Source organism: Larimichthys crocea, chromosome XV, assembly GCF_000972845.2.
Source record: "Larimichthys crocea isolate SSNF chromosome XV, L_crocea_2.0, whole genome shotgun sequence".
NCBI lineage: Eukaryota > Metazoa > Chordata > Actinopteri > Sciaenidae > Larimichthys > Larimichthys crocea.
In genome coordinates this window covers 15,316,713-15,343,901 of record NC_040025.1, presented here as the reverse complement: position 1 = coordinate 15,343,901, position 27,189 = coordinate 15,316,713, and the positions used below count along the sequence as shown (strand labels likewise).

The following is a 27,189-nucleotide window of genomic DNA, read 5'->3' as shown; positions in this document are numbered from 1 at the left end:
CTTTGTTGCACGCACTGCCCTGTGTGAAATAATGACAGGTTTACCAGCTCCATATACAGTACAGCATAATCTTTGGTGATTGCCAAGCAGATGTCAAAAAGCTGCAAGAGTCTGTCGGCATTAAAATAAAAACATTTTCTTGGTGAAGAACACCAGATTTCACGCCATATTTGAACAATAGTTGTGTTGTGGCTGACTGAAGCAGTCCAGTAAAAGCTGGCATATCCTTGGCAGCAGGCTGGCACGTGTCCTGGACTGTCAGAGTGAAATGTTGCTCTTATGTCAGCTCTCAGTAAACTCTACTATCTCTGACTGTGATGGACGGGCCCTCTCGTGGTCTCTGGAGCTCTGACTCACATCAAGATACACCAAGGCTTAGATCAGTCTCTGGACTGCTTTAAGGACCTGGAAGCAGCTGGTTTGTTGCTGCCAGATCTCAGTAGATGGTGAGGATCAGAGAGCTTTAGGACTTGCTCTTTCGTCTTGTTGCAGTATACTTTAGGCTATGCTGAAAGAAATACTTTATGCAAGAAAAAGTAGCAATACAACAATGTAAAAATACTCTGATACAAAAGTCCTGCATTGAAACTGCATTTAAACATCACTAACATTAAACATTCTGCAGAAAAATGGACCAAGTGACTGATATATTAAATATATTTCACCTTATTATTATCCATATCGCTGAATATAAAGCGTCATTTCACTGTTGTGGCTGGTGGAAGTGTATCTGTTTTAACTTTTTTATTGCTTATAAGAAGACTCTTGTAAGGAGTGAACAAGATCGGGATGTATACATATTTAGGTGGCTCACAACATAAAAATAAACTTCTCAGTGCTGCACCATTAGATTGTGGTAGATAAACAATCTAATGGTGACACTGACAATGTAGCTTTATAATGCATTGTATTTTATCAGCGATAAGCTTCAGATTACTTAAGATGTCAAAAAAATAGAAACTTCCACCTGAAAATTTGAGGGGTGTTTATTCATTAATTTGTCTTGATTGCTTACATTGTGTTTAATGTAGCCCTATGAACAGCCACCCCTGTCATTTCTGCAGCTGATATCAAAGCCCATCCTCCTCTGGGTGTCCCCTGATGCACATCTGACCTACTCTATCAACCCTGGTCCTCTCACACAAATGTTGCAATGCCTGGACGTCTCACCACGTGCTTCTAATCCAACTCCAAGCCCCTCTTTGGTGGACTTCTGTCTCTCTCCATTCTACTACACTAACCTCTCGTTCTCAGAGCATTAAGCACCCTGCCCTCTTCACTTAACCCCCTCCATCGTCCCAAATTCGTTCATCTAGCTCAACCCCAACACTCGTATTGCACCTGACAGTCATTCATCTCCTTCTTCAACACTATAACATTGTTATCCCTGTCATTTAACATCATATTAAAACCACAGCTTCAATGAGAATATTTCAGGTCTTATTCTACAAAATAAAGTAGTTACTAGTTAGTACTTATTTATTTCAAGACTTCGATATGGAGATCAATACCACTCGTGTATATTTGTGTATGTTAAACATGAAGATGGGGCTAGCAGCTAATTTGCCTGTCTTAGCCCTACTGGAAACTGGGGGAAAATGTGTTTTTTGCTGATTATTTTCTCATCAAAATGTCATAGAAAAACATCATAATTTTCCAGAGCCAAATGTGACATATTTAAATGACTTGCTTTGGCCAGGCCAAATGCAAAGGCATTCAATTTACAATCATACAAGACCAGCAAAAAAGGAAAAATAAATAAATCACATTTGTTGATTCTGTAATCCGTACAAAATTGAAAGTGTAAACATTACAACTTCTGGTTTTAAGCTGGGTTATGTGCTGGACTGTTTCTTGGCTAGGCCAGTGACTTTCATGTAATTTGTCTATGGATTAAATAAAAGAGATTCAACATGTCAGTTCAGCTTTAGATATTTTAGAGGCAGATTTTGTTACCTTCAGACAGAGCCAACAAGCTGTTTCTTCCTGCTTTCAGTCTTCATGCAGCGCAGATATAAGAGCAGTATGGATGTTCTCATTTAACTCATGGAAAGAAAGTAAGTAAGCAAAATCCACAGAATTTAGTATAAGTATTTCATCATAGATCCCATGATATATCTGAGTCTTGTGCACTGATGGGGGGTTTAAAAGTTGAATGCTTGATTTCAATTTTAAGCATGTCAAATGAATACAAGTGATTATTAAAGTGTTATTTTGAAATAATACCATGGACTATTTACAATGAATTCTTCGTCATAAAATGACATATTCTTCTACTCAAATAGAGCATCAAGCAAAATGAAATGACAAATGAAAGGTCTTCTAAATCCAAAAGACTGCATTATCAGCCTGCTCTCTATGGGATTTGAAACAGACGCTCTCATGCTCGTTCAGTGTGTATGTGTGTATTTATGCCCTGTGGCAGACTGTTAGCAGGGGAAACACATGTCCACATTAAGTGGTTTCACTGATCACGCTGATATGACTGGAGATGAAAGAACAGAGCGGTAACTTGTCCCCCACTTCTCCGGTGCTGCTGCTGCGAGCTGTCAGCAACAATACTCACTGAATCTACTCATGTAATCATTAAAACTGCATGTCAATTTAACACTGCTGCTTACAAGGCAGAATGAAACACAAGAGACATGATCAGAGTAGACATCATTGATTTGGACGTGAGTGTTTGTGAAACACATGATATTAATTCAGTTTTCAACACAAGGAACTTCACAAGGTTTTATAAATGTCTCCACGAATGAGCAATGAACCAAACAATGAAGAGGAAAGAAAGGGAAGGAGGAGAGTAGAGGAGTGACTGATTGCAGGGCATCAGACCAAATGGGAACCAGAGACTGTGAGATGTCAGAACTACTATAGATTTATACTTTACCTGTTCCCCTGAGGTCTGCCACACATATACCCAGAACAAAAGAGGGGGGAGGGATATGAAAAAGTATGGGCACCAAGTCATAGGTCAAACAGTGCGAGAAGATTAGTAAAAGAGGCCTACAAAGATGGGTGAGAGATGGAAGACCAGAGAGCGAGAGGGCTGGGTCTGAGGAGAAAACAGCAACATCAGCTGGGTCTTATTTAGATCAACCTTTTGTACTCTGAAAGGAGCCCTGTGCGCACGCCTGTACATCTGTCCACCGCATGTTGGACTGCAATGGGTGGGCTGCCCTTTTCTACCTTACCCTCATCTCACACTGCCCTATATCTTTCTCCAGGGTACAGGAGTGGTCAGACAATGTCGAACCGAAATGGTACTTTCAAGGAAGATCTTGACGCTGATGCTTCTCATTCAAAACTTCAGGGTTTTTATTCAGAAAACAAAGCAGCATGTAGCAACAAAAAATCCCCAGTTAAAGTCACACTAAAGAAAGTTTAAGATGGGGTATATATTTTGTCCATTCAAGCAGAAGATCTGCAGAGTTCTCCATAAGTTCTCCATCAGCCGCCACTGCAGGACATTGCTTCAAACGTGGAAACCTAGCTTGGAAATTTCCTTTCCTCCAGAGCTCTTATTGACAAAGAACTACATCATTGTATTAGCTGTGCCAGAGGGGGCTTTGCAAAACTCAGGAGAAGAGGAGAAACAAAACTCATTGCTCGTTTACAAGGCAGATGGACATGCTAGAGGTTAGAAGGAGAGGAACAAGGACAACATCGAGAGCATCCTCCACATCGACTCTGCTAACTGGGAGTCCTTGCATAAAGACAGGCTGCAAAGGACAAGGATCAGTCTCTTCAGACTTCAGGGGACAATCGTACTCAACCACCAGTAAAAAAAAGGGTAGACTGCAGACTCCTGTTACACCCAAATGTATCACTCTGTGATACGTACATAAAGTTTCAAACACATCTTTAACACTAACTGTCTAAACGAATAAAGTGTGCACATAAAACATTTTCTAGGCTTTGCTTAAAAGCTCCAATCATATTGTGGTTGCCAACATATCCACAGTATATAACTAAAGCCAGTATTCTTCCTATCATTCCAGTTCTACTATACTAGCCATTGGTCAGCGGGCAATTTGCTACCATCCAGCCCTTGTCTGATTGACGCAGATTGTCCCACCACAGACAGCTTGTTGAGAACACTGTGTGAAACCGCCGAGTATTACTGACAGACACACATGACAGCTAACAGACCGCGGAGCTACTAACTGTTACTTTGACTGGAGGCTGGTCTGAATTAGAGCCCCTCGCCCCCTGCGTGGACCTCAGACCCTGATCCAAACCTAACTCCTGTGTAAATCACAGGCCAGTCAGGTGATTTCTAAACCCTGACATTTGTTTCTTTTCACTAGCCAACTTCCCCTATCTCTTGTTCTTTCTCCCCCTTGCTGCCTCTCCTGCTCTCTCTCTCTCGACCTGTGATGAGGTAACTCACTTTTTAAGAAGTGATGCAAATGGGTGTGCCTCACCTGTGCAGAGTTAACCTTGAGCAGCTGATATATCGCTAAGTTCAGCCTCGAGTCCTAACAGGCAAGGTCTCTCCTAAACACAGCTGTAAAATCTTTATGGATATGTCAACCAAACTTTAACATCACACCCAGTCAAAGACTGCATCAGGGTAGATACTTGTACTGTTTACTCTGACAGAAGATCAGCTGTAAAGAGATTACTTGAGTAATATACTCAGATCATTTTCTGTAGACATGAGGGAGCACATAAATTTATTATCTGCAGGAAATTGCGCACATAATAGCGTGCAAGCGATGTGACATGACACGAGCAGGTGGCAGGTGTGTGTGTGTGTGCACATATGGCGGTCATTCACTGATGGTGGTATACACCAGCTGAGAGGTCTAACTGCTTTATCTAAAAGTGCTTAGATGGTATTAAAAGGTCACATGGACTGCCAGACTGTATGTAGGTATGACTGTTCGAGGAGAAGCATATCCAGATGTGTGCGAGTATGCATGCGTGCGGAGGCCTAATGGCCCACAGTGACTTTCTCTGATCACATAACACACACACACACATACAAAAACACATGAAAGCTCTGTCAAAAGAAACTCCTCCGGCCCCCTCACAGGAAGACCCCATTACAGCATGTGCATCGATAAAAACAGTCCCCCCATCTGCCCTGTGGCTCCCGATAGCCATCTCCTCCCCTCAGTGGGTTCCTACTCAGGCTGTGCAAGTCCGACTGTATAACTGGACCCCAGAGGAACAACATAATGGAGTTAACTCTCTTTATGCTCCAGATAAAACAAATTTAGCCTTACTTAATGCCAGATTCCCCATATCGCTGGTGGGCACACACATATTAGCATGCCATGTTTTAAATGTGCTCAGTAATGATGGTAAAATAGTGGCACACTTTGTGTGTGTGTGTGTCTGTGGGAGGGAGCAGATTTAATCATTTCAAATAGCCACACCACAGAACAACAGGTGACGGAGTCTGTTTTTTCAGTCCACTGTTAACTGCTGGTTTTCTTTTTCTCAAACCTTGATATGAATTTAATACAGTTTTGGCCTAACTTGGCACACAAACATAGACCACAGCTTTTTTGTGTAAATTCTCCTCTTGTATTCAAGCAGCTCTGGAGCACATATGATGCAAAATTTATGTTTTATCAATAAAGATAAATGAGGTTTGACTGTTTTTTTTTCTTACAACCACATTTTTGTAATGAAAAACTGCAGGTAAGAGAGAGATAAGAACTTTTTTCATCCAATTTCCAAAAGGATTTTGCCCAGCATATGTAGTAAAAAAAAAAATGCAGAATATATTATGTATTAATTTAACCTTTATTTCTTGAGAATAAAAACCTCTTTTTGAAGGGAGTTCCCTTGGCATAGAAATATAGAAATACATGCAGAATAAAAAATTGCAAGATTGAAAATGCAGGGCTCCAGTTACTTTGTGTTTTATTATCTATTATCTATTAAAATATTATGCAGTAATGGAAAAGAAAAATTATAAAATGAAGCAGTACGAATGAAATCTACATCACACTGCAAGTCGTAGATATCATTGAAACAGCAAGGAAATAAGTTAATTGAGTTTCAGGTATCTGATAGTTGTGCATAATAATAATCCTTGTCTAAGTTGTTTTCCACAGACTCCAGGCTACTTGGAAGAAGGATCTCCTGTGGTGCTCCTTTGTTGTATTGGTCTGTTGCTGAAGGTGCACTTGTGTTGTGTTCATGAAAGCCATGAATGTGGTTAGATGTAGACCTTTTGTACATGGCAGCTTGAGCAATGATACGTCAGCAGTGGGAAATGTTGAAACATCATTAATGTTCCCTCTCTGTCCTAGAAAAAAAAGGCATCAATCACATAGTTTTTAATAAAGGCCGATTTCACAGACAACACAGGGCTTAGCGGTTTTAGGACAACATGACTTAAATGTGCATGTAACACTGCATCTGCCACATAAGGATGCAATACTATGATGTCTTGTTACCTTGGGAGTTGAACTGGGAGCCTGCTTTTTCCCTTGCAGTTGAAGTAATCTCATCATGACATTATAATGTAGATGGATAGCCCTGACCTGGCAAACTCAGCTTCATCACTGCTAATGGAAGAGCAAAGTCATACTTCACTGCTTGTGCAACTCTGCTGGCAATCAGTCTGAATTACAAGCAGTGCACCAAGACAGGCTTTGTTTTTATTGATCAGTTGTAATGCAATACTCATATGACAGTGATAGATACATGATGTCATATATATTGTAGAGTAGTACCTTTCACTCTCCTCAGATCTTTCTCACTATCATTTCAGCAGCTCTAATCAGCCTCAGGATCAGCCTTGATCCCCACTTGACCTGGAAACCTCAATAAATGAAAGTCCTCTGAACTGGCACTATACACCCAAAGAACTCACAACACAATTTGGAAATCGTGGACTAATTCAGACGTGTGTGATTCTAATGTTTTTTTGTCAAGATTTCATTGCTGTTGTTTGAAGGTTTGGTTTGAGCCCGAGAAGCTCAAGCTGACTTAAGGAGGTATGATGATCCTCTTTAGTCTATCTAGTTTGTCTAATCTACTAATGCTGAGTGTGGGAAACACAGAATAAAGCATCTGCCTTCACACTAAGTTTACATAGTGGAGTCTGATCCTGTTGTTAGTGTCTCTCACCATAAACAACAAACAGCCCAGAGGGAGTAAAACTAGCTAGAGACAAAGTGCTCAACGCACTCACACATACATGTTCGGACAACATTATGTGCAGTGGTCCCTCTCACTATAAGGGATAAACACCCTGTCGTGTGGCCCGATCTGTTTACGAGTTAACCTCTGGCCGGGCTAGGGTTGTGGGGGTTGTATGTGTGTATAAATGTGTGTGTGTTACTGTCTGAGAGTGTTAGGGAATGTGTGATGGAGGGATTACAGGCGAGCTGGCCGCCGCTTTCATGAGGAAAAAACAAACACAAACAGGCAGAATGTTAGACAAGCTTGATGTTTAGAGTTTTTCCGTAGGGAAATAAGTTTGTCTTCGAAATAGCCTGCTGTCCATTCCCATTAAGAAGATGGCTGCCATATCATAGATTAAAAGGAAATTCTATCAGTTTATCACCTTCCTTCTCTCAGCCAGTAAACTGTGTTGATAGTCGCTGTGGTGGGATTTACATTCTCGGTTAGTTCCGCTGTGTGATCCTGCTGGTGGTCGGTCCATCTTTATCCTCGTGGGAAAAGTCTCCACCCAAATCCACGTCCATCCATCTATCCCTCTATCTATCTAGCTATCTTTCATTGTTTCCTTTGTTCTGATCTTTATCTCCTCACTATCTGGCACATTTCTTGACTTTGTTCACCTGTCTTACTCCACCTTTTCCCTTAATGACGCATGTTGAAGCCCTCAGAGAGGGTAGCGGAGGTCGTACCAACCCTCCGAGCAGTGCAAAGTCCTGGCTACTGAGGTTGCAGCTGTTCCCTGGACCCAACTACTGGCAGGTTACAACGCCCTTCTGGCGAACATCGTGCGGTCCACGAGCCCTGGGATACATGCTTCTGAACTTACCCACTGGGATGTTTCACAAGAGGCCAGCTGGGAAGTCAGACAGAGCCAAGAGGAAGGTGAGGGGGTTGAAGGGAGATGGTTGACAGGAGAAGAGGAGAACGAGATGATATTGGTAACACATGGAGAGGGATTAAAGAAGTGAAGGTTCTGGTTTGTGTGTGAGAAAGAAGTAAAGACGGCGAGTTAGAAGAATGAAAGTTTGGAAATGTTCGAACAGAGTAGATTGACTTTAAATTGATGATTGTGAGTACACAGACACACCCTGCTTCCCATTGTTCTCATAAATGTAGAATGACAGAGTGTTTATATTATTATATTGTCAAGAAGTGCAACTGAGTATTAATTTGAAATGCACTACAATAATAATAGACACATTAGGAAAGAGTGAAATTAGGTAATGTGACAATTAATTGTTCATGTTTTTAACTATTACTGTATTAAGCACCTGCGGCAGATGACATGTCTTGCAACTAAAACTGTTTCTTTTCCTACAGTTTATCCTTTTGCATTTATTAAAAAACGAATTATGAGTGCTATTAGAATATGAAAACGTGTCATCTAACAGACAAAAATGTTTGATCTTTGTTGTAACACCACAGTAATACAAAAAGGAGCAATGAATTCTCTCACAGATGAAAAAGCACAAGAACTTAGGATATTCTTGAGAACTATGGTTTATATAACTAACGTGGACAACAAATATTTGCCAAATGTCCTTTATGTTAAAACATAATTGTAAACCCCCCCAAAAAAAGACCAGAAAAATATAGAATTTCTGTAATACAAACCAAAGCAAAAGATCTGAAATGAATGCTGTCACAGTGATAATTTTAATTGTAAATTCTAGTAATAATTTTACTGGTGTTTGTTGTATTGTTGCAGCCTGTTGAATTATAGTGTGTAACAATTGGGTATCCTTGCTCTTGGTTAAATACACAGAATTAAAAAGATGAACATTGCAATAACATTTATTGCAAGACTTTTATTTTCGTTTAAATTGCATCAGCCAAGATAAATTTCCTTTAGCAAAAAGACAACTAAAATATTTTTCTATTTATTTATTTTATACCAATCCCTCACATTTGTTTCCAGATTGCCAAATGTTAAACTGTCAGCTGAGGACGGGTCTTGTATTCTCACTCCAGATAAAACATATTTTCTCCTTTTCTTTTTGTCCATATTTGGCTCCAGCTGAGCGCATGTGTGCACAGTATGATTGGGAGTAACTGTTTGCTACAAGCATTATGATACACATGCTGCAAAGCTGCTGGAGTTTTATGTACATTTGAAATAAAATAAATAAAAAAACTCACATTGCAAAATAACTGAAATTGGGTTACATCACCCACCCAGCCAGTGATACTGACCGCATCGCATGCACAGTTCATGTACTGTTCCTGTCTATGGTATGTTATGTGTGTATATTGCTGGGCAGAAAGAGAAGCCTACTGAAAAGTTAGGCTTGTACTGCTTATGTGTCTACAGTCTATGGCAGCGAAAGTAAAATTATCATCGAACAATTTCTGTTTTCTGACGTATTGAAATTTAGTTTGTGGGTCCTGTTTTCACCATCTGTATGTGCCTGTTTATTCACAAAGTATTGAAGCTCATCTGCTGTGTATAGAAAACTGTCATATCTTGTCACACTCCAGGTTGTTTGAACCTGCAGCTTTCTTCCTCTTTACCTGGTTGTTCTTGTTATCTCTAAACAAATAGTCTCTCTTCCCCATATAATGACCTTGATTGCAATAATGGTGACTGTGTAGGCCTCGCTGCTCCCTAACCAGATTAAGATGCTTATGTTTTAGTTTAGCGTCACTTTGTTTTCTGCAAACTTTTGACTGTAGCTCAAGCCATACTTGATTTTTGAGGCCAATATTGACATTGATATTCGTTTAGTTTATTTTTTTAATAAATACAGAACATAAACAAACTATCTTGACATTAATCCCTAAAAGCTAAAGCCCCTTCAGGTAGATAAAACTGATGATTTACTGCTTGTTTTTAATAGTAATAATAAAAAAAATTATATAATACAATTATTTAGTTTTTTAAGGCGCTATACATCCTCACTGACCTGGAAAAAACGGTAAACAGTGGTGAGTGAATACAGTGTGTTACTTCTTTTGAGCAACACTTGAAAAAGCCTGAAGACTTTAGATCACGGCAAGATGCTGCCACCTACCAACATGCAATAACATAGCAGGACATAAACATTTTTTTAACATAAACACAAATTACGTCATTGCATTAACGTCACAAATTCTGAATATTAATTTTAACTAATAAAATCCACTTTTTTGTGGGCATCTTTATAAATGATCTGAACCCAGTTTGGCATTTCTGTACTGTCATGTCTTTTAAGTTATACACGAGTAAGCATATACACACAGATATATCTTCAAACAGGTACAAACCTTTCTGTCAAGCTTTTTTTTTTCTGATGAGGCTTTCATCATGTACGTGTTCATGGGAAAATAGGTATTACTTTAATTTATTGTTTTCCAAGGTAAGGACACATTTTGACTTGTAGAACTGCTGCCTTTAAATGTAACTTTATGAACCTTTTCGTAGACACACCCTCCATGATGATAAAAACCAAAACATTCTTGTGGTAGTCATCATGCAGTGATACAAAATCGTCAGTTTATTACCTCAGCTCATACTCATCAAGGGTCAAACAGGCCCCTTATAAGAGGACAGATTGCATCTCAGATTACCTTCTTCCTTTCTGTCACTGTTTGTCTCTCTGTCACACACACAGGCACACACATACGCTGGTTGACCAGTGTGGTATTCCTTTGATAGACCTAATGGTTTCTAGTGCTCAGAAGATAGAGCCTTAACTCATACTGACAGGCCAGATTAACACACAGGCCTTAAACACGAGTGGTACAAGTCAAAGGTCAATACACAGACAGAACCTGTGTAACCTGTGATTGTGTTGTTGTGTTTGTGTGTCTATGTGTTCTCTAGTAAAGATGTAGGGAGGTACAAAACAATTTTATAAATCCTGTATTGACAGTGAATGTACTATAAGATCAGAAATTACTTTATCGATCACCAGAGGCGAAACTCTGGTGCTGCAGCAGGCCGAGGACAGAAATAAGAACAGATAAACAGAGAAATAAAAATAAAAAAATCATTAGCATTATATCAAATTAAGATAGAAACTAGACAAGAGCAATTAAACTTAAAATTACAAAGCAACTAATCTGCTCAAGCAAAGTCACATAGTGGTGAGTGCTGTGCCAGTTTTCAGGGCTCTACTTTTGAGTCACGTTAGAAATAATCCAAAAAATGCATTAAGTCACTTGTTTCTGTTTTCTTTCATCGATTGTTAATTTTAAAACGAAACAAACATTTTCAAACCGATAACACGAGGTCAAAGACCGTGTTGATCCTGTCTCATTTGCATGAACCTGTCTGTTCAGATAAAGGACAACATCAGTCACACCTCTTCCTCCTCACACAGCTGATGGAAGTCTGAATTAATCAGAACAGCTAATACATAAATAAATAAATGAATTCATGAATTCAAAATAACCATTCTGATACTTAAGCAAACTATAACTTAGATGTCTCATCAGCTAAATGAATGATCTAAATTTTAAAATAGCAACAGTGAGGTTAGCAGCAAAGTATAGTATTTGTAAAAAGTAATATGATACCATCTACTATAACATCATACAACATAATGCCATATAAAATGGGGCAGAAATCAACCCCACTGATAAGAGTAAAGCCCAACACTTGACACTTTTTCCCCTTTTTGTCATTTTGTCTTTGTCTCCTCCTGCTGGAAGACAGAAGACAAGAGCAGTCGCTCACAGACAGACACATAAAGTGGATGACATTACATTGTAAGAGGGTGATAATGTATGTGGGAGACGTAGGATGACATGGATGAGGCTATTTAAATACACGAAGAAAAGAAACGACTGCAATCCAGCATTAAATAATTTGAGTTTACACCGCCTGACCGTGGGCGGCGGTAATGCAGCTGAGGAGCTGGTTTCTAACGCGCTATTGTGTTCACAACGAAGACGAAGAAAGAGGACAAGAAGAAGAAGAAGAAGAGTGACTGGTGTTTGTTTATAATCTGTTAGTTACCAACTGACGGGATCGCTGGCACTAAATGTCAGGATTGTGTGTAAGGTGAGATGTGTGTCTTTATCTGAGCTCAGCTCAGATTATGAAGAGTCTTTAGATTGCCGGTGTTTCGGTTTAACGAGCGACCATGTTAACCGGCGACAGTCGAATGCATCTGTGGTTGTCGTAGTTACGGCAGGTGTTGGTACTAGTAAGATACGTTGCTGTCCCCGTGAATGCTTCTTTATTTATTTAAACAAAAACACTACCTTGCTCGTATTTGGGTTCTTGTTTTACAACAGAATACGTCTATTCCTGTTTCAACTACGACAACCACGGTTGCGTTCGGCTGACGCCACTTAACACGGTCGCTCGTTAAACCGAAACACCGCGATAGCTATTTGACGCCATCAAAAGGTGGTTTGTTTATTGTTAACCACTGTTTTATCAGGTTAATGCCCGGTACGTTAAGGCAATGTTATACATATGTGTTGTTACAACGGCCACTCTTAAACTAAAGACCACCAGCACGTTGTTTACTGTCCTTTTACTTTCTCTGTGTTGTAGAAAAATCTGCATAACTAATATTAGTCTGTGACAATATCTACGTAGCTTGTAGCTGACTCAACTCTTGCTGTTCCTCATTTCACGTGTAAATATCGTTTATATGTTTCTTAATGTTAAACACTGTTCACATGCAGAAGCATAGCAACACGTTAAAGTACATATTAAATACATAAACTGATAAGAGGGAAAGAAACCTCTCCTCCAGACAAATTCCCTAATTTAGGAAACACTCCTTGGATGGGACAGTAGGCATGTTTGCAGTTCAAATGTGTGTGGTTGTTTGTTTGTCTAATCATATTCTGGTTATGTCTTAATATTTCATGCACACAGGAATGGATGGATGGATGGATCACCCCTTGGAAACGCTCCATATCAACAATGGTCATGATGCCGATGATGTCGCTTCCTGGGTGTCGGTGTGTCCCAGAGGCCTCTGGAAAGTCCAGAAAAAGCGAACAGGCGAGGGGAGTCAACAGACTGTTTCTGGAGACGATGCACGTATGATGCTTTTCTCAGCTTCTTACTCAATAGTTGGATCATTTCCATATTGTTAGAATTAAAAATTTGCTAAATATCTAGTAATCTCACTCACGTGTCTCTTTTTTTTTTTCTCCTCCAGCATGTTCATCCAGTTACTTTCCAAGGTTGGGTTCACTGTGTCGAGTCCGAGTGCAACTCAAAGCTGACGTGGATGAGGCAAAGAGTTTAGAATCTGAAAAGGAAAATGAAAATCTGTCAATTACTGAGGTCATCGAGGAAGTGACTACAGCCTTCCCAAGGTGTCAGGACACTGTGCTGCAGGTCCCACTGGGTGACTGGACAACACTGAGGCTAGGAGAGGGTCAGTGTGATATCACAGAAGCTTGTGTGGAGAGGATGAAAGCAGGAGAGAAATGTGAGGTAAGCATAAAGACAGTTTGGGGGCAAGAGGGCTTTCTTTTCTTTCTCTCTGAATAGTAACTGTGGTATATGATACAGTTGGGTGGCCCTAATAGTGTTAAAATAGGTCTTTTTATGACATGGTCATCCCAGATGCATCATCAGAAATTGTCATTTCAAGCATGTGAAAGTATACAGCCAGTCTAATCATCACGTTTTGCTTCACAGATTCTGATTTCTCTAGTCGGAAATGGTCCCGATGTCTCAGTTCCCCATCCTGCTGAGGACAACCTGCCTTTATTCGCCACAGTTGAACTCAAATCTTTCACACCAGGAAAGGAATCCTGGGAGATGTGTCCTGGTGAAAAGTGGGAGTGGGTGAAGTCACACAAAGAAAGAGGCGGAGTGAGATTCAGGAGTGGGGATGTGTGGGGAGCAGCAGACAGCTATAGTCGAGCTCTCAAACTTCTCATCACTCTCTGTGGCCACATGAGAGATGTGACGAAAAAAGGACTAGAGCAAGAAGACACAAACAGTGGTGATAAAACGCAGCAGCTTCCTTCGGCTAATGAATTCAAAACCACCAAAGCAGAGCTCCACTCAAACCTGTCCTTGTGCCAGCTCAAACTCAACCAACCAGAGCGAGCTAAGGCCAGCGCTGCTAAAGCTACTGAGCTGGAACCAGCTGGAGCTAAAGCCTGGTACCGGCTGGGCCAAGCCTGCCAGATGGTGAATGAGCTGGAAGAGGCCAGACGGGCATTTAAGAAACTGCTGGAGATACAACCCGAATCACCTGCTGCTCTGAAGGCACTGAAAAACATAGCAAGCAGAGAGAAAGAGACAAACGCTCAGTTGGGACTCAGACTCAGCAAAATGTTCAGCTGAATGTAAATTACTATCAATTTATTATCATATTGTCTGTATGATAACGGTATGTTTACACTCATGTTTCACCATTAAATGGAAGTGCATCTACAAGTAAAAGCTCAAATGTAAAGCTGTGAATGCATGTTTTACTCTGGACTCTATGCTGCTTGTGTGTAAGATTCCTGAATGTAACTTAAACATGACAAAAACCTTTTTCTGAGTAATTGATTTGTTTATAAAAGAGTGTGAGGAGTGTGTGTGTGTGTGTGTGTGTGTGTGTGTGTGTAGAAGTAAAGGTGTAGTTCTTCTAGTTGACCACAAGGTGTTGGGCTTTGTCTGTCTATCACATACAGGTCAAACAAACTGGCTCTAAAATTCACGTTTGAACACAGAAACACTAACGTCAATGGCGATACGATACGTAGTTTCTTTTAATAGTAACTTCTCTCTTTATTATATGATTAATATCTGCCTAGCTACCTAGCTGACTTATTACAATATTATAACGAGTGTGTTTCCTTTTTGCGGCAACGGCAGTCGTTTCTGTTATCGTATTTTTTCTCTATGATGCAGCGACCAAGCTAGACAGATGACAGAATACAATGTTAGCGATATATTTACCTTTCGTAGGTAAAGACCTGGGGCCTCCATGTACAAATACTTGCGTGGATTCCTACTAAACCGTACGCCAGAACCCGGAAACTGTCGTACGCACAAAAATATTCAGATGTATCAAAGTGTGCGTTCGCATGGATCCAAGCACGTTTCTTTTGTACATCCCAATCAACGTGGAATTGAGCGCACGTGCAACTCCTCCCTGTCCACGCCCCCATTTACATATGCAAATCTATTTAAATAGGCCCTGGACCTGAGATTCACCTCTTTGTCCGATCAGATAACGCGATGAACAAAGGAAAGAAAATGAATTTTACAGAGTCTGAGCTAGATATTCTAGTGAATGAAGTGGAGATTCTGTTTGGTTCCCTGTCAACAGGGATAAATTTGACCAAAAAAAGACGTGAGTGGGAGTGTGTGTGTGAGGCTGGAAATGCCGTGGGATCCGAGCAGCGCACACACAGGTGTGGACAGGTGTGGATCAGGGCTTGTTAGAAAGCTCTGCAGCTCTAATTTCACCAGCAGAAAATAAAGAAAATCAAAAACATGATATTTGAATGCCACATGCCTAAATGTGCATTGGCACACTGGCACACTGGCACGGCTTCTGGGTAAGTAAAGAGTTTATTCGTTTAATTGTCCCGTACCGGGACAATTAATTCATAAGTGTGTCTCTGATGTGCACATCACTCTGATGACTACTTGTTTTCACATTATTAACAGTTTCCCAGCGTTACCTCTAAGTGTCGCCAAAGGAACAATAGCTGTAGAAACGTGCGTACGACAGCTATGAGCGTGGGAAAGGACGTACGCCACTTTTTTGTGCGTACGCAAGCTTTGTACATGAGGCCCCTGAAGTCCGGCCGACTGAATTTTGGAGAAGGGCCATCGTGATTGGCTGACGGCAAAGATGGAAATGGTTGGCCGCGATTGGTCCGTCCCAGCAATTTTGGAGAAGCGCCATCGTGATTGGCTGACGGCAAAGATGGAAATTGTGGCCCGCGATTGGTCCGTCCCAGCAATTTTGGAGAAGGACCACTGTGATTGGCTGACAGCAAAGATTGTGAAAGATGGAAATGGGACAACGTGATTGGAGGAGATTATACAGACGCTCGGTCCCCACTGTATGTTTATCGCCATTAAATGGAAATGCATCTACAAGTAAAAGCTCAAGGTAAAGCTATGAATCTGTGAATGCATGTTTTACTCTGCACTCTATGCTACTTGTGTGTAAGATTCCTGAATGTAACTTAAAAGTAAAAAAAAAAACATGACAAAGAGCATGATTGATGTATTTATAAAGGAGTGTGACGAGTGCGTGCTGGAGTTTTGTGTGTGCAGCACAAGTAAAGGTGTAGTTCTTCTAGTTGACCACAAGGTGTTAGGCTTTGTCCGTCTATCACACACAGGTCGTGAGCTAACACTACGCGGGTTGTATGATCTGCTGCAACAAAATGCCGAAACCCGGGATCGAACCAGGGACCTTTAGATCTTCAGTCTAACGCTCTCCCAACTGAGCTATTTCGGCGCCACGGCGAGAATCATATAGGCCCCCAAAAATAATTATGCATGGTGCATATCTGAAGAAAGTGTTTATAACAATTATTTTGATTTACATGTGGTAAAAAATTTTAAAAAGCGGCCTGGATATTAAACCCATACTTAGTTATTGTTCGCTCGTTATTGTTTATTTAGGTTTTTTAAGTTACAATGAAAGTAAATTTGAAACGTCTGCATCGTGTTAGCATTCGGCACATTGTCATGTTTCATTACTGTTGTATATTAACTATGTCAAAGGTTTTATTACTACCATAATGAGATGAATGCAAAGAAGGCCGACTGACAGGTAGGTTAAAGACATCATTATGAAAAATGTTATTGTGCTGTAGCAGAAAATGGTCTGCAACAATGTGAAGTAAAAGCACATACGTAGTGGTAATGAATATTTAAGTTTGTCTGATTGGATTTCATAAATTGAGCTACCCACTAAAGAGACTGTTCAGGCTTCAGCCAAATACTTGCACGTGTTTTCAGTCTTACATCACCTCAGGCAGTGTTCAGTCTATTCATGAAGTTGTGCAACAGTTAAACAAAATGAAGATGGTATTGAGAAAACAGACTCTTTATTTTGCTCCTCTCCTTCAGGCTCCACACAGCAATAACACAATTCAAAGACTGCCATACACAAGTTGCAGAAAGAAGAAAGAAAGATGAAACTCCTTATTTATTGAGTATACACATTTAAAAGGCGCATAATGCATCAGGTACAAAACAATAAACCATAGAAATGAGCATGTCTTAATTGAAGTCCCCATTAGGTCAAAATTACACATACACGTTTAGTTTTTTTTTTTTTTTTTTGGTATCTTAATGGTGTTTTGGACATGCTAGAGTAGCTAACAACTATTTAATTGCTGCTAACTTAATCTTAAAACTGGGCTCAGCAGCCGGACAGAGTTAACAGAGTTAGACAGAGCCTCCGAGTACGGCAAGACAGCCACCTCAGTAGACTACTACATTCCCTGTAAACAAATAGAACAAATAGCACTCTGCTTTCCATTTCATGGGAAGTGTAATCATTTGTTTTGCCTCATATCTGAATGTAGTGATTTTCTACAATACAAAATGTATGCTCTCTCCACTCCTCTTTTTTCTTTCAATCTCTCATAATTGTCATTTAAAATTGCCCCCCTGGTAACATCATGTTTGGGGGAAAAAAACAGCAAAAGTTTCCTCTTTGCTGCCCCTAAAACATGATAAAACATGATAAAATAAAATGTCCTCTGCGGTGCCCTTCCAGTGGTCTATTTAACCAGGCTTTCAAACGGTTTCACCATAAATGCACCATGACTTTATGTGCACTGCTGCTTTTTCTCGCCCCCACCCTTCAGTCCACCACTGGTCAGTTCCTCTTAGACTTGGCAGACTTAGTGTTGTCAGTGTCTGCCTGGGCTGCTGACAGCTGTTTCCATGAATCCACAATGAGCAACAGCGGTATGACGATCCACAGCACATTCATGAACACAAAGTAGAACCAGAAGTAGATTGGATGTCCCAGCTCACTGTGAGAATAACCATCTCTGTGCTCTGTGAAGAAGTAGAGCACTGCTCCATACAGCTGACCTGGAATCAGATTGTGTAATGAGACCCATCATGTAAATATGAAAAACAATATATACTTTCAAGTGAAGTTAGCTCTTACCTAACGAAATGATGAGTTGCAGGACGAATCTGTAGGGTTTATTAGTTAAGAAGGCAAACACAGCCCAAAAGCTGAACGGTCCCCATAACCATGCAGTCACACTCTCCATGCAGACAGTGAAGTTATCTGCTCTAGAAAAGAAAAGAAATATACAATTAGCAACAGCTTTGTTCCTTCTTTTTCATGCCAGATTATAACATTTTTTCTGTGTAAAGAAAAACTTACATTACATATCTACTGTCTCCTTTGGAGTACTCTTTCCCTGTGAGAGAAAAGTAGAAATCAAATTCACTGAAAAGGCACTTGCAGACCACAATACACCTTTCTAAACATGTTTTCTCGTTTGTACTCACAGAGCTGTGACAGGAAGCTCTGGTCTCCTGGAATAATATCATAATACAGTGAGAACCAGCCCTCAATGACACCATGGATGAACCCACAAACTGCAAACCAGCACACAGCCAGACGCCTCCATGTCCCCAGCCTGCCAGTGGCAACTTTCCGGCTGGTGATCATCCAGGTCACAAGCAGAAACACTCCAGATACAGAAAACAGGAATGTCAAAATCTCTGACATGGATCGGTCATTGGCAACATAGGTGGGAATCAGAAGGTCCCGTGGCCAGTAAGGATGAAGATCTCCAGCTGCTGATGTGGCATCCATCGTCTGTTTCAAGAGAGGATGGTCAGCACTCTTCAAAACATTCACAATAAGATTAACACTCATTCAAAAACTTAAAGCTAATGTTTTAGCCAAGGAGATCAATTGCAGACAAAGCAATTTGTCCTTACCTGCAATAAAATAGGTGTCCAGCCGCACACAGTTGATTAATTAAAGTTTTCGATCTAATCGTTCACTGCTGTCTAACTACATGCTATAATCACGGGGGGAAAGTCAAACCCGGAACACACTTCTGTAGGGGGCGATTACTTGTGATTGCAGAGACCAATCAGATGACCGTATGCATAGAACTAGCGACACATGAGATCTTCTGGCCCGTTGGTTGGCTCTTCGTCTCGGAACATAGACGTTGTCCTTGACAACCACCAATGAAAACGTGTCTCTTACTCCAAAAGATCCTCACCTCAGTGTTGTGAAATAGTTCAAAACTCGGTGAAGGGTGAAAATATTGAATTAAAAGAATGATATTTTATATTATACACGTTACAGACTTAACTAACGTTACACCATTATATATCTATTTATTCATGTTAAGTCATTCTTCGTCCTCCATACAGTCAAAATTGTTTTTGAAAGTATCAACGGTTGCGTATATAATATGGTTGCGTATGATGATTTATTCGTGTTATATCTCGCGTTATGTGTCAAATGGTGGCAAAATATTCAATTGAGCGTCTTCGTTTTCTTTTAACAGAAAAAAAAGTTGTCCTCCCATGCCGTGTCAGGGACTGATCCCTGCCGTGACCCGGATTCGAACCGGGGTTGCTGCGGCCACAACGCAGAGTACTAACCACTATACGATCACGGCGAGCTACTGGGAGTCATGCTACCACCTCGTTCAGAAGAGTTTATGAAGCTCTCTAGAGCCGATGATGCGTTACGGCGTTACATGCCAATACGGCTAACTGAAAAACAGACCAGGTAGGGTGACCTCTGTATGATACCTGCTGCCTTAAATTTACAAAAAACGTTTTAGCTTCTTAACAAACTAAGGATTTTCCGTTTTTCCAAGGTGAAGAGTAGCTTACCTGTTGTTGTTTTATGAACGTCGCTGTTGGTGAACTCACTAACTAACTTATTTTCACTAACGTTAAGTTGCACCAAAGCTGCAATAAACCAACGTTAGCAAAGCTAAAGGATATTAGTTATAGTTACCAGCACGATAAGATATATAGCTAAACTGCGTACCTCAGTAATAATATTTCACATCGTGTAATTTAACGTTAGCCAAGGCTGTTAACGTGGGAAGGTATTATACAAAAGAAATGGGGTCACCGAAGAACGCATCGGTCCCATATGGTCTAGCGGTTAGGATTCCTGGTTTTCACCCAGGCGGCCCGGGTTCGACTCCCGGTATGGGAACTACACTTTTATTTATTCATCCTTGATGACTGATGGTACATGTTGCTTTATACATACACAGCTTGCTTTTAGTATTGATGATCATAACAATGCCAAGAAATCACTCCAAATGTGCTTCTGTTTAACGTTCAAACCGTAAATATAGATACATTATTTCGTTATTTTATTGCAAAGGGTACGACTCAGTGGACACGTGATGATAATCACATGACGCCGTTTGTCACATGATGCTACGCGGAAGCAGCAAATGTCTAGTGTACTCCTAACGGAGTCATGCAGTTTTAACGTTAAAGCAGCTGATATCCACACTACAAACGACAGCGGTAAAGTCTGAAGTATAAAGTACCTGAGCTAGTACAAACAGTCGACATGGGCGTGTCAGAGCTGGAGGAATCGTCTCTGTTACTGGACGAAAAGCTGCTCCGCTTCATGGACCAGCTGGAGTCACTGGAGGAGAAACGAGCCACTCTCAACTCTCTCATAGAGCAGGTATCATTTATCTCAGGACATTTATCTCTATCCTCTGCACGAACATGTTTCTGAAGCTTTTATCCTTTTGAAATCGAGCTGAAGCAACATTTTTTTTAGTAATTTATTACATGTATGTGAAAAGAATACTAGTTTTAGCCTCTTTATTGTGCAGCTATGTGAAAAGAATACTAGTTTTAGCCTCTTTATTGTGCAGCCTGCAGTCGTACAGCCTGGATTCTGGGAGATTTTGCAGGACAATTTCACAACATTTTACAGACCAAATTAAGCCCTAATGCCAAGTACCGCTCTGATCTATGTGCATGTACATCTTTTATATTTTCAAATGTTTTTTTCACAAAAAAAAAGATCATGTATCCTTTTTACCCACTTTAGCACTTATGTGTAGTTTAAACATTTCCTATTCCTCACAGGGATGGTTTTCCATATCCAAGGCTCGATATTCCATGGGAAACAAACAAGTCTCTGCACTTCAGTATGCAAGCGAGATAGAGCCACTGGTCTGTGTTCATGCAAGGTAAGCAATTAGACCCGTTTCATAGAAAATAAAATGCTGCCAAATTGTTGTCTGGTGAAATTAAATGTAAATTTTACATGTATTTATGTGCTACAGAACACTAGACAATGGTGAGGTGGATTTCAGCACAGAAAGGGCTCAACAAAAGTGTAGTAAAGAAGCTGGATTAGATGCAAAGTCGGTAGAGGATATTGGCCCTCAAGAAGAAGGTGAGTCTGCCATAGTACATGTGGTGTTGGCAAAGGAATGTTCTTTACACTAATGCATTTCTCATTTGTTAAACTGTGTCATTTCCTAGGTATCAGGAGAAGAATCAGACCAAAAAAAGATATCACAGAGAAGGAGGCAAGTGGAGAAGCAAGCAGTGAAAAAGCTCCTGAAATAACACCAGTAAGAAAATGTGACCAGAATCCTCAGCAAGATCCACTGAAATGGTTTGGGATTCTGGTGCCACAATCTCTTAAACAAGCACAGACGTCATTCAAGCAAGGTATGATATTACATTTCCAAAAGTAAAAGCTTTATATGTTTTGGTTTAATATGTGACAAGTTTAGGATATAACTAAGATTAAGTCATTATTTTGATATGATACTGCTAAAGATAGATATAGCTTTCACAATATACCAAAACAATTATGCTTCAATAGTTGTACACATTGCATCCCACATTACATCAGTTTATTTTGTGTACAATCATGTACAAAAACCCAGCCTACATATGACATGACACTCCTAATTACGCATATGAGAAGAACATTGTACTTTCTGTAGGTGACAATGGTGTTTGAGCACGATGAAACCTCTGACACGGTCCTTGTATTGTATTAGTGTACTCCTGGTAAATCCTTTTCCTCATCCTTCATGCTCTCTCTTTTTTTTCTGTCATATTACAGTAATAGAGCTGTCAGCTGAGATTGCTGCCCTTCAGACTGCAGTGTTGAACACCAGACAGGAGCTGAAGCGCAGCATGAAAGACAAACACGCTGCACAGGAGAAAGTCTCAGCAGCCCAGTCGGACAAGGTGGCAGACTGAATAACTTTAGGCCAGAATTTGGAGTGGAGATTACAGATGTAACCGGTCATAGTCAGTTATTAATTGGTAATAAATTATGTTTGAACTTGTGATTTTTTTTTTACTGTCTCGCTGATAAATGTGTGACCTGTTTGTGAATGCTGCCTTTGAAGATTTACTCAGACTTAATAACATCTATGTTGTAGTCTGAACCTGAATCTTTTTGGGTGGTAACTGGTGGGTGCTTTGTGATAAATCACCCTTTATGGGGGATTTATAGGTTGCCGTTAATGTCTGTATTAATTATAAATCAACAATTTACTAACATATCAGTTATAAGCTAATAAAAAAAATATTTTGAGGTTGTGAAGAAAAAAATGCTAAATTAATAAATGCTAAATACGTTGTTATAAATACATTTATTACAGATTTCATTCAGCCCTTTTGCAGAAACAGAGTTAAACATTGATTTGCAATAATTTTATACTGAACCTACATGCCAATATACAATATAATACATTATTTTAATGTTTATGTTGTTCCTGCTTGTTGATTTTAGTATTTTCTATTCGTTCATATTGTTTTGTTGTGGTGGTTTTGAGAAGTACTATGCAAATCAGTATTTTTCACAACCTTCTTAATGGCCTAGATCTGATTAGTTTAGCAGTTGTTGGTAAATTATTGAGCATTAATAAATCCATTATATAACTCCTTAACTCTTTATAAATGGGGTTTTTAAAGAGAGTCACCGTGTGTCCTAATATCTGTTTCTGTATGTGTTATTAAAATCATTTATATGAAATAAAAATACATGTTTTGTAAAGCAGCTGCTCAGAACAGAAGCTTTCTCAGCACAGTAAACCACTGTTTAATCTTATTGCATGTATTACATCAGTGGTGGACGGCCTCCTGATATTTAAACGACAGGAGTATAATTGAAAACATTTGACCGAGCGCCACCACCCTCCGCCCCAGTCGGTTTGACTGGGGACAGCCGAACATTACCGGGAACTGTCGAAACGGGAAACGAAAACTCCCGTTTATTGTGTGTACTTCCTGCTCCAATTATAATACCGTCGATATGCCTCCATGAAACACACCGCTCTGCCTCCTCTACACTTGCGTCCGAACGACAAATGGGAGCGCAGAAATAACGGATGTAGCCTTTCTGTCATATCATTTATGTATCCAGACATCCGCAGCAGCCCGTGTAGCCCGATTGTGACCGATTTCGGACGTGCCAACGACGCAACTCCTGCTTGGGGATTAAATCTTCTTTTGTCTGCAACATTTGTGTGTGTGTGTGTGTGTGTGTGTGTGATCAGGGATTGGGAAGTAAACACGCCGGCCTGCGCTCATGATTAGAGGCGAGGTGAGATTGATACATCAGACTCAGATTGTCCTTGATCGCCAAGTTGATTTCACTTCGGAGCAGAGGGACTGTGGGCTCCAATGGCGTCAGTTTCGAAGGTGTCTATTCTGGATTACTTTAATATTGTGTTTGAAGGTGAAAATGGCAAAATCGAGTCCAACTGCAAGGCTTGTGGCACCAGGATCCAGGCGAAACGGAGTGTCACGTCCAACTTCGTAACGCATCTCAAGGTAATGATTTCAAAATAAAATGTGCTTCTTAACACGGAGGGACGAATCATCCACACGTAGTCTTGTTATATTCCAACAGCTGGCAACACAGCATTTTAAAGAAATGAATATTACAGTGTCAGCTATTTACACCTGACTGTCTGTTGCTCCTCTACAATTTACCCATACTGTATTTTCCACAATGCACACACCTAAACAGTAAATTAACTACCTGTCAACTAATAACACTGCTGTGTCTCTCTCCCATTCAGCGGAAGCACCAGGCCATGTATGATGACTTTGTAAAAAGAAAGGATATGAAGAGAGAAGGTTACTCCTCTGCTTCCCTGCATAGTTACACCACCAATGGAGGGAATACCCGATACACTCTCCCCATCAGTACCGGAGGAGGAGGAGGAGGTGGTGGTGGTAGTGGTGGTGGAGGAGGTGCTGGTGGTGTTGGAGGAATGGGAACTCACGAGGGAGGAGTAGGAGGAGGCTCTGGTGGGGGGTTGACCAAGTTTGACAGACATGACCCACGTCAGGTGTGTGTTACCGTCCCATCTTAGTTTGAGATGCAGCCGAGCTTCTACTTATGAAATCCTGCAAGTGTTTCATTATTTACTGTTTTGTTGTTACCATAGGTTCTCATATCTGAGGCTATAGCTAAGATGATTGTGCGTGATCTGCAGCCAGTGTCCATAGTGGAAAATCAAGGCTTCAGAGAGCTCCTTCAACTCCTGGAGCCACGTTACACCCCTGAGGGCCAACACTACATCAAGACCCAGCTCCTCCCAGCCTACGCCTATCAGGCCCAGCTAGCAACCCGTCAAGCCCTGGCCTCAACGCAGGCCCTCAGTCTCAGCCTGGATCTCTGGAGGGGTTTAACTGGATCCACATCAGGGTAAGGAGGTAAAATCTACCAAAAATGACATTATACCCACTCAGTTTAATCCCCTAACTGAGGGAGTCCACTTCTCTCTGTGTCTCTGTAGGTACCTCGGTGTCACCTGCCATTTTCTTACATCTGATTGGCAGATGCGTTCAGCTCTCCTGGCGTGTCTGCCTCTGCTTCGGGGCAGCTCTGGGAATCGCGTGCTGTCAGATTTCGATGAAGTGTGTCACTCTCATGGCGTGTCAGGCAGAGCGTTTCGTGTTGTCGCAGATCCTCTCCTGGCAACAGCAACTGTAAAGCCATGTAGTCTTCCTGGTTTCCTGATTTCACCCCCTCTCACCAGCGGGCAAAACGAAGATGGCGAAGAAGAGGCGGACAATGGTAACAATGTGGAGGAAGGAATCAGGAATGGCCATGGTGACGGTGGAGAGGAGGACGAATGGGAGGATTCATGGGAGCAGGGTCTGGGTGTTTGTCGGGTGGACTGTTTCTCTCGCTCTCTTGAACAGTGTGTCACTGAGGGGTTACGCTCCTGTCCACAGATCTCCTCCACACTGGCCAAGGCTGCTTGTTTCTACAACTACATTACCTCTGCTGTCCCACCTGAGAAACTTACTCAGGTGTTTGATGCTCCTGGTTTGATCATGGGGGGACCAGGAAATAACCCCGCTGCAGCAAGAGACTGGGCTGCTCAGCTTAAGGTATATAATATCAATCATATCTTATAAAGTGTACAGGTAGCATTTTCACAGGAGGAGCCACTGATAAATCTGTAAGCTTTTCGGCTAAATCGAGTGTTTCTATAATTTTCTAATTGTTTATTTTACTGTGCAGGTGCTTCGGCGGCTCCTGGACTCGGTGGAGTTCCTGGAGGAGATGAGTGGACCAGGGGAGCTTGCACTTAGTGGATCAGAGAGAGCTCTGCTGAGGGAGCTCACTGACACTTTGGAGCCCTTCACTGAGGCCTGGGACATGGTGCATGGGGACAGACAGACAGACATGCAGACAGACAGACATGTGTCCATCAGCCTGGCTCTGCCGTGTGTTCTGGGCCTTCGTAAGCATCTCTCTGAGACGTCAACCCCCCACTGCCCCTCTCTACTTGTGGGCCTCAGCCATGCTTTAGAGAGTCGACTGGCCCCTATCCTGGAGGACCCCCTCTACATCACTGCCACCACCTTGGATCCCCAGTTCAAGCTCACTTGGAGCAGCAACCCTGAGTGGCACAGACACGTTCTAGTAGAGGAGTTGTCCAAACATTCCACAGCCTCCAGCCCCATAGACCCCAACACAGACCTACATCCCCAATCCCAGACCCCTCCTGCCCCAGCTCCATCACCGGTCTCCTCACTTTCTCGGCCGTGTAAGCTTTTCTCTTTCATCAAGCAGAGACCCACAACACAGGCCAAGAGTCTAGAGCAGGAGTTGGCCATCTACCTACGAGAGGAACCCACAGACGAGGAAGCTTTGCATTACTGGCGACGGAAAGAAATTGACTTTCCTCTGCTCGCCCAGGTGGCTAAGAGAGCTTTTACCATACCTGCTTGTGGCACTGTAGTGGAGAGCATTTTCACGACTGCTGGGCGTTGTCTGCGGCCAGAGAGAGGCCGTGTCTTACCAAAGAACCTGGAGACGCTCATCTACCTCAAAGCTAACTACAGATTATTATGGACTTAAAGCTATAGTCAAGCATTTCTTTTACCTAAATAGCAACTGAAGGCTTTTTACCTGCTGTAAAGATACTTATTGGACACTCGTCTCTGTTCCTCTCTAACGGAACTGAGCTAGAAACATAACAGTCCTCATACTACACATCATTTGACATGAAATTAGAATGAGTACCCAAAATATCAGAGCTGAGCCTCAGTCTCCATTCTTAATAGGGATTTTCCAGACTGCAGTAGATGTGGATTGCTATCTGTTTACCATGTAGCCTGCACATGGACTATCATACTACATGCTGTGGACCGAGGGGACTAAAAGCAGATCAATACTAAAGCATTTACTTTGACATTATTTTGCCTGATCAGGGTTTCCAAACAACCATAAGACCGCAAAGACCCCACTCTCTACCCCCCAGCCCCTAAAGACAGCTTGTGTCTGTACCAGCCAACATACCAACAATAACTGAACGGTCAGTTATTGCACACTGTAGCACACTGTTTATTTTCACTGATATACAGTAACACTAGAGGTTGTGACTAATTCATTTGATGTTTTTGAAAGAAGGCATCAGCTGCTAAACAATACGTCAGTGCATCATCCACTTATTTTTTCTTCTCTGTATGTATGCCTCATCACTGGGACATCATAATAAAGGAGTTTCACTTCCTAATGCAGAGGTGTGTGCAGTTTAAAGTTGTGAGTCAATCAGCTGATGTGTAAAAACAACAAAAAAGCTGAAATCTGTTTCATGTATCTCATTTTTTGACCCTAATTCATTTATATTACC

The 27,189-nt window shown here is 41.2% G+C and overlaps 4 protein-coding genes and 3 non-coding genes across 12 annotated transcripts; 4 read left to right on the top strand and 3 right to left on the bottom strand.

Moving 5' to 3' along the window:
• The first annotated feature begins 11,878 nt into the window (after positions 1-11,878).
• fkbpl (FKBP prolyl isomerase like) lies at positions 11,879-16,253 on the top strand. Of its 4 annotated transcripts, XR_003463824.1 has the most exons (5): positions 12,339-12,532; positions 12,968-13,135; positions 13,257-13,537; positions 13,745-14,508; positions 16,173-16,253. XR_003463824.1 is itself a non-coding variant. In XM_010747195.3 (4 exons), exons 2-4 carry the CDS (start codon positions 12,970-12,972, stop codon positions 14,399-14,401), a joined length of 1,104 nt encoding a protein of 367 aa, XP_010745497.3. In that variant the 5' UTR covers positions 11,879-12,136; positions 12,968-12,969; the 3' UTR covers positions 14,402-14,596. The 4 variants fall into 4 exon arrangements, 3 of the variants coding, with proteins under 3 accessions (XP_010745497.3, XP_027144322.1, XP_027144321.1); XM_010747195.3 differs by lacking the exons at positions 12,339-12,532; positions 16,173-16,253 and adding an exon at positions 11,879-12,136 and having other exon boundaries at positions 13,745-14,596; XM_027288521.1 differs by lacking the exon at positions 16,173-16,253 and having other exon boundaries at positions 12,339-12,487; positions 13,745-14,596.
• Positions 16,254-16,453: 200 nt separating this feature from the next.
• Positions 16,454-16,526, bottom strand: trnaf-gaa (transfer RNA phenylalanine (anticodon GAA)). The gene has a single exon. It is a non-coding gene; the product is annotated as a tRNA-Phe (tRNA).
• A 578-nt stretch (positions 16,527-17,104) lies between these two features.
• Positions 17,105-19,137, bottom strand: ebp (EBP cholestenol delta-isomerase). Its single transcript, XM_027288524.1, has 5 exons — positions 18,992-19,137; positions 18,554-18,866; positions 18,426-18,462; positions 18,201-18,331; positions 17,105-18,121 (listed from the first exon to the last, which is right to left on the bottom strand). The coding sequence occupies exons 2-5, from the start codon at positions 18,861-18,863 to the stop codon at positions 17,901-17,903; spliced, it is 699 nt and encodes a 232-aa protein (XP_027144325.1). The 5' UTR covers positions 18,864-18,866; positions 18,992-19,137; the 3' UTR covers positions 17,105-17,900.
• Positions 19,138-19,617: 480 nt separating this feature from the next.
• On the bottom strand, positions 19,618-19,689 carry trnah-gug (transfer RNA histidin (anticodon GUG)). Its single transcript has one exon. It is a non-coding gene; the product is annotated as a tRNA-His (tRNA).
• Positions 19,690-19,698: 9 nt separating this feature from the next.
• Positions 19,699-27,079, top strand: si:dkey-109j17.5 (zinc finger BED domain-containing protein 4). Of its 3 annotated transcripts, none has more exons than XM_027288512.1 (6): positions 19,699-19,802; positions 23,769-23,863; positions 24,115-24,387; positions 24,487-24,746; positions 24,838-25,438; positions 25,572-27,079. In XM_027288512.1, exons 3-6 carry the CDS (start codon positions 24,130-24,132, stop codon positions 26,412-26,414), a joined length of 1,962 nt encoding a protein of 653 aa, XP_027144313.1. In that variant the 5' UTR covers positions 19,699-19,802; positions 23,769-23,863; positions 24,115-24,129; the 3' UTR covers positions 26,415-27,079. The 3 variants fall into 3 exon arrangements, with proteins under 3 accessions (XP_027144313.1, XP_027144312.1, XP_010747052.2); XM_027288511.1 differs by lacking the exon at positions 19,699-19,802 and adding an exon at positions 22,506-23,633; XM_010748750.3 differs by lacking the exon at positions 19,699-19,802 and having other exon boundaries at positions 22,506-23,863.
• On the top strand, positions 20,172-20,243 carry trnae-uuc (transfer RNA glutamic acid (anticodon UUC)). The gene has a single exon. It is a non-coding gene; the product is annotated as a tRNA-Glu (tRNA).
• vma22 (vacuolar ATPase assembly factor VMA22) lies at positions 20,449-22,370 on the top strand. Its single transcript, XM_010747174.3, has 5 exons — positions 20,449-20,732; positions 21,146-21,249; positions 21,346-21,458; positions 21,548-21,739; positions 22,143-22,370. Exons 1-5 carry the CDS (start codon positions 20,613-20,615, stop codon positions 22,280-22,282), a joined length of 669 nt encoding a protein of 222 aa, XP_010745476.2. The 5' UTR covers positions 20,449-20,612; the 3' UTR covers positions 22,283-22,370.
• Positions 27,080-27,189: the final 110 nt, after the last annotated feature.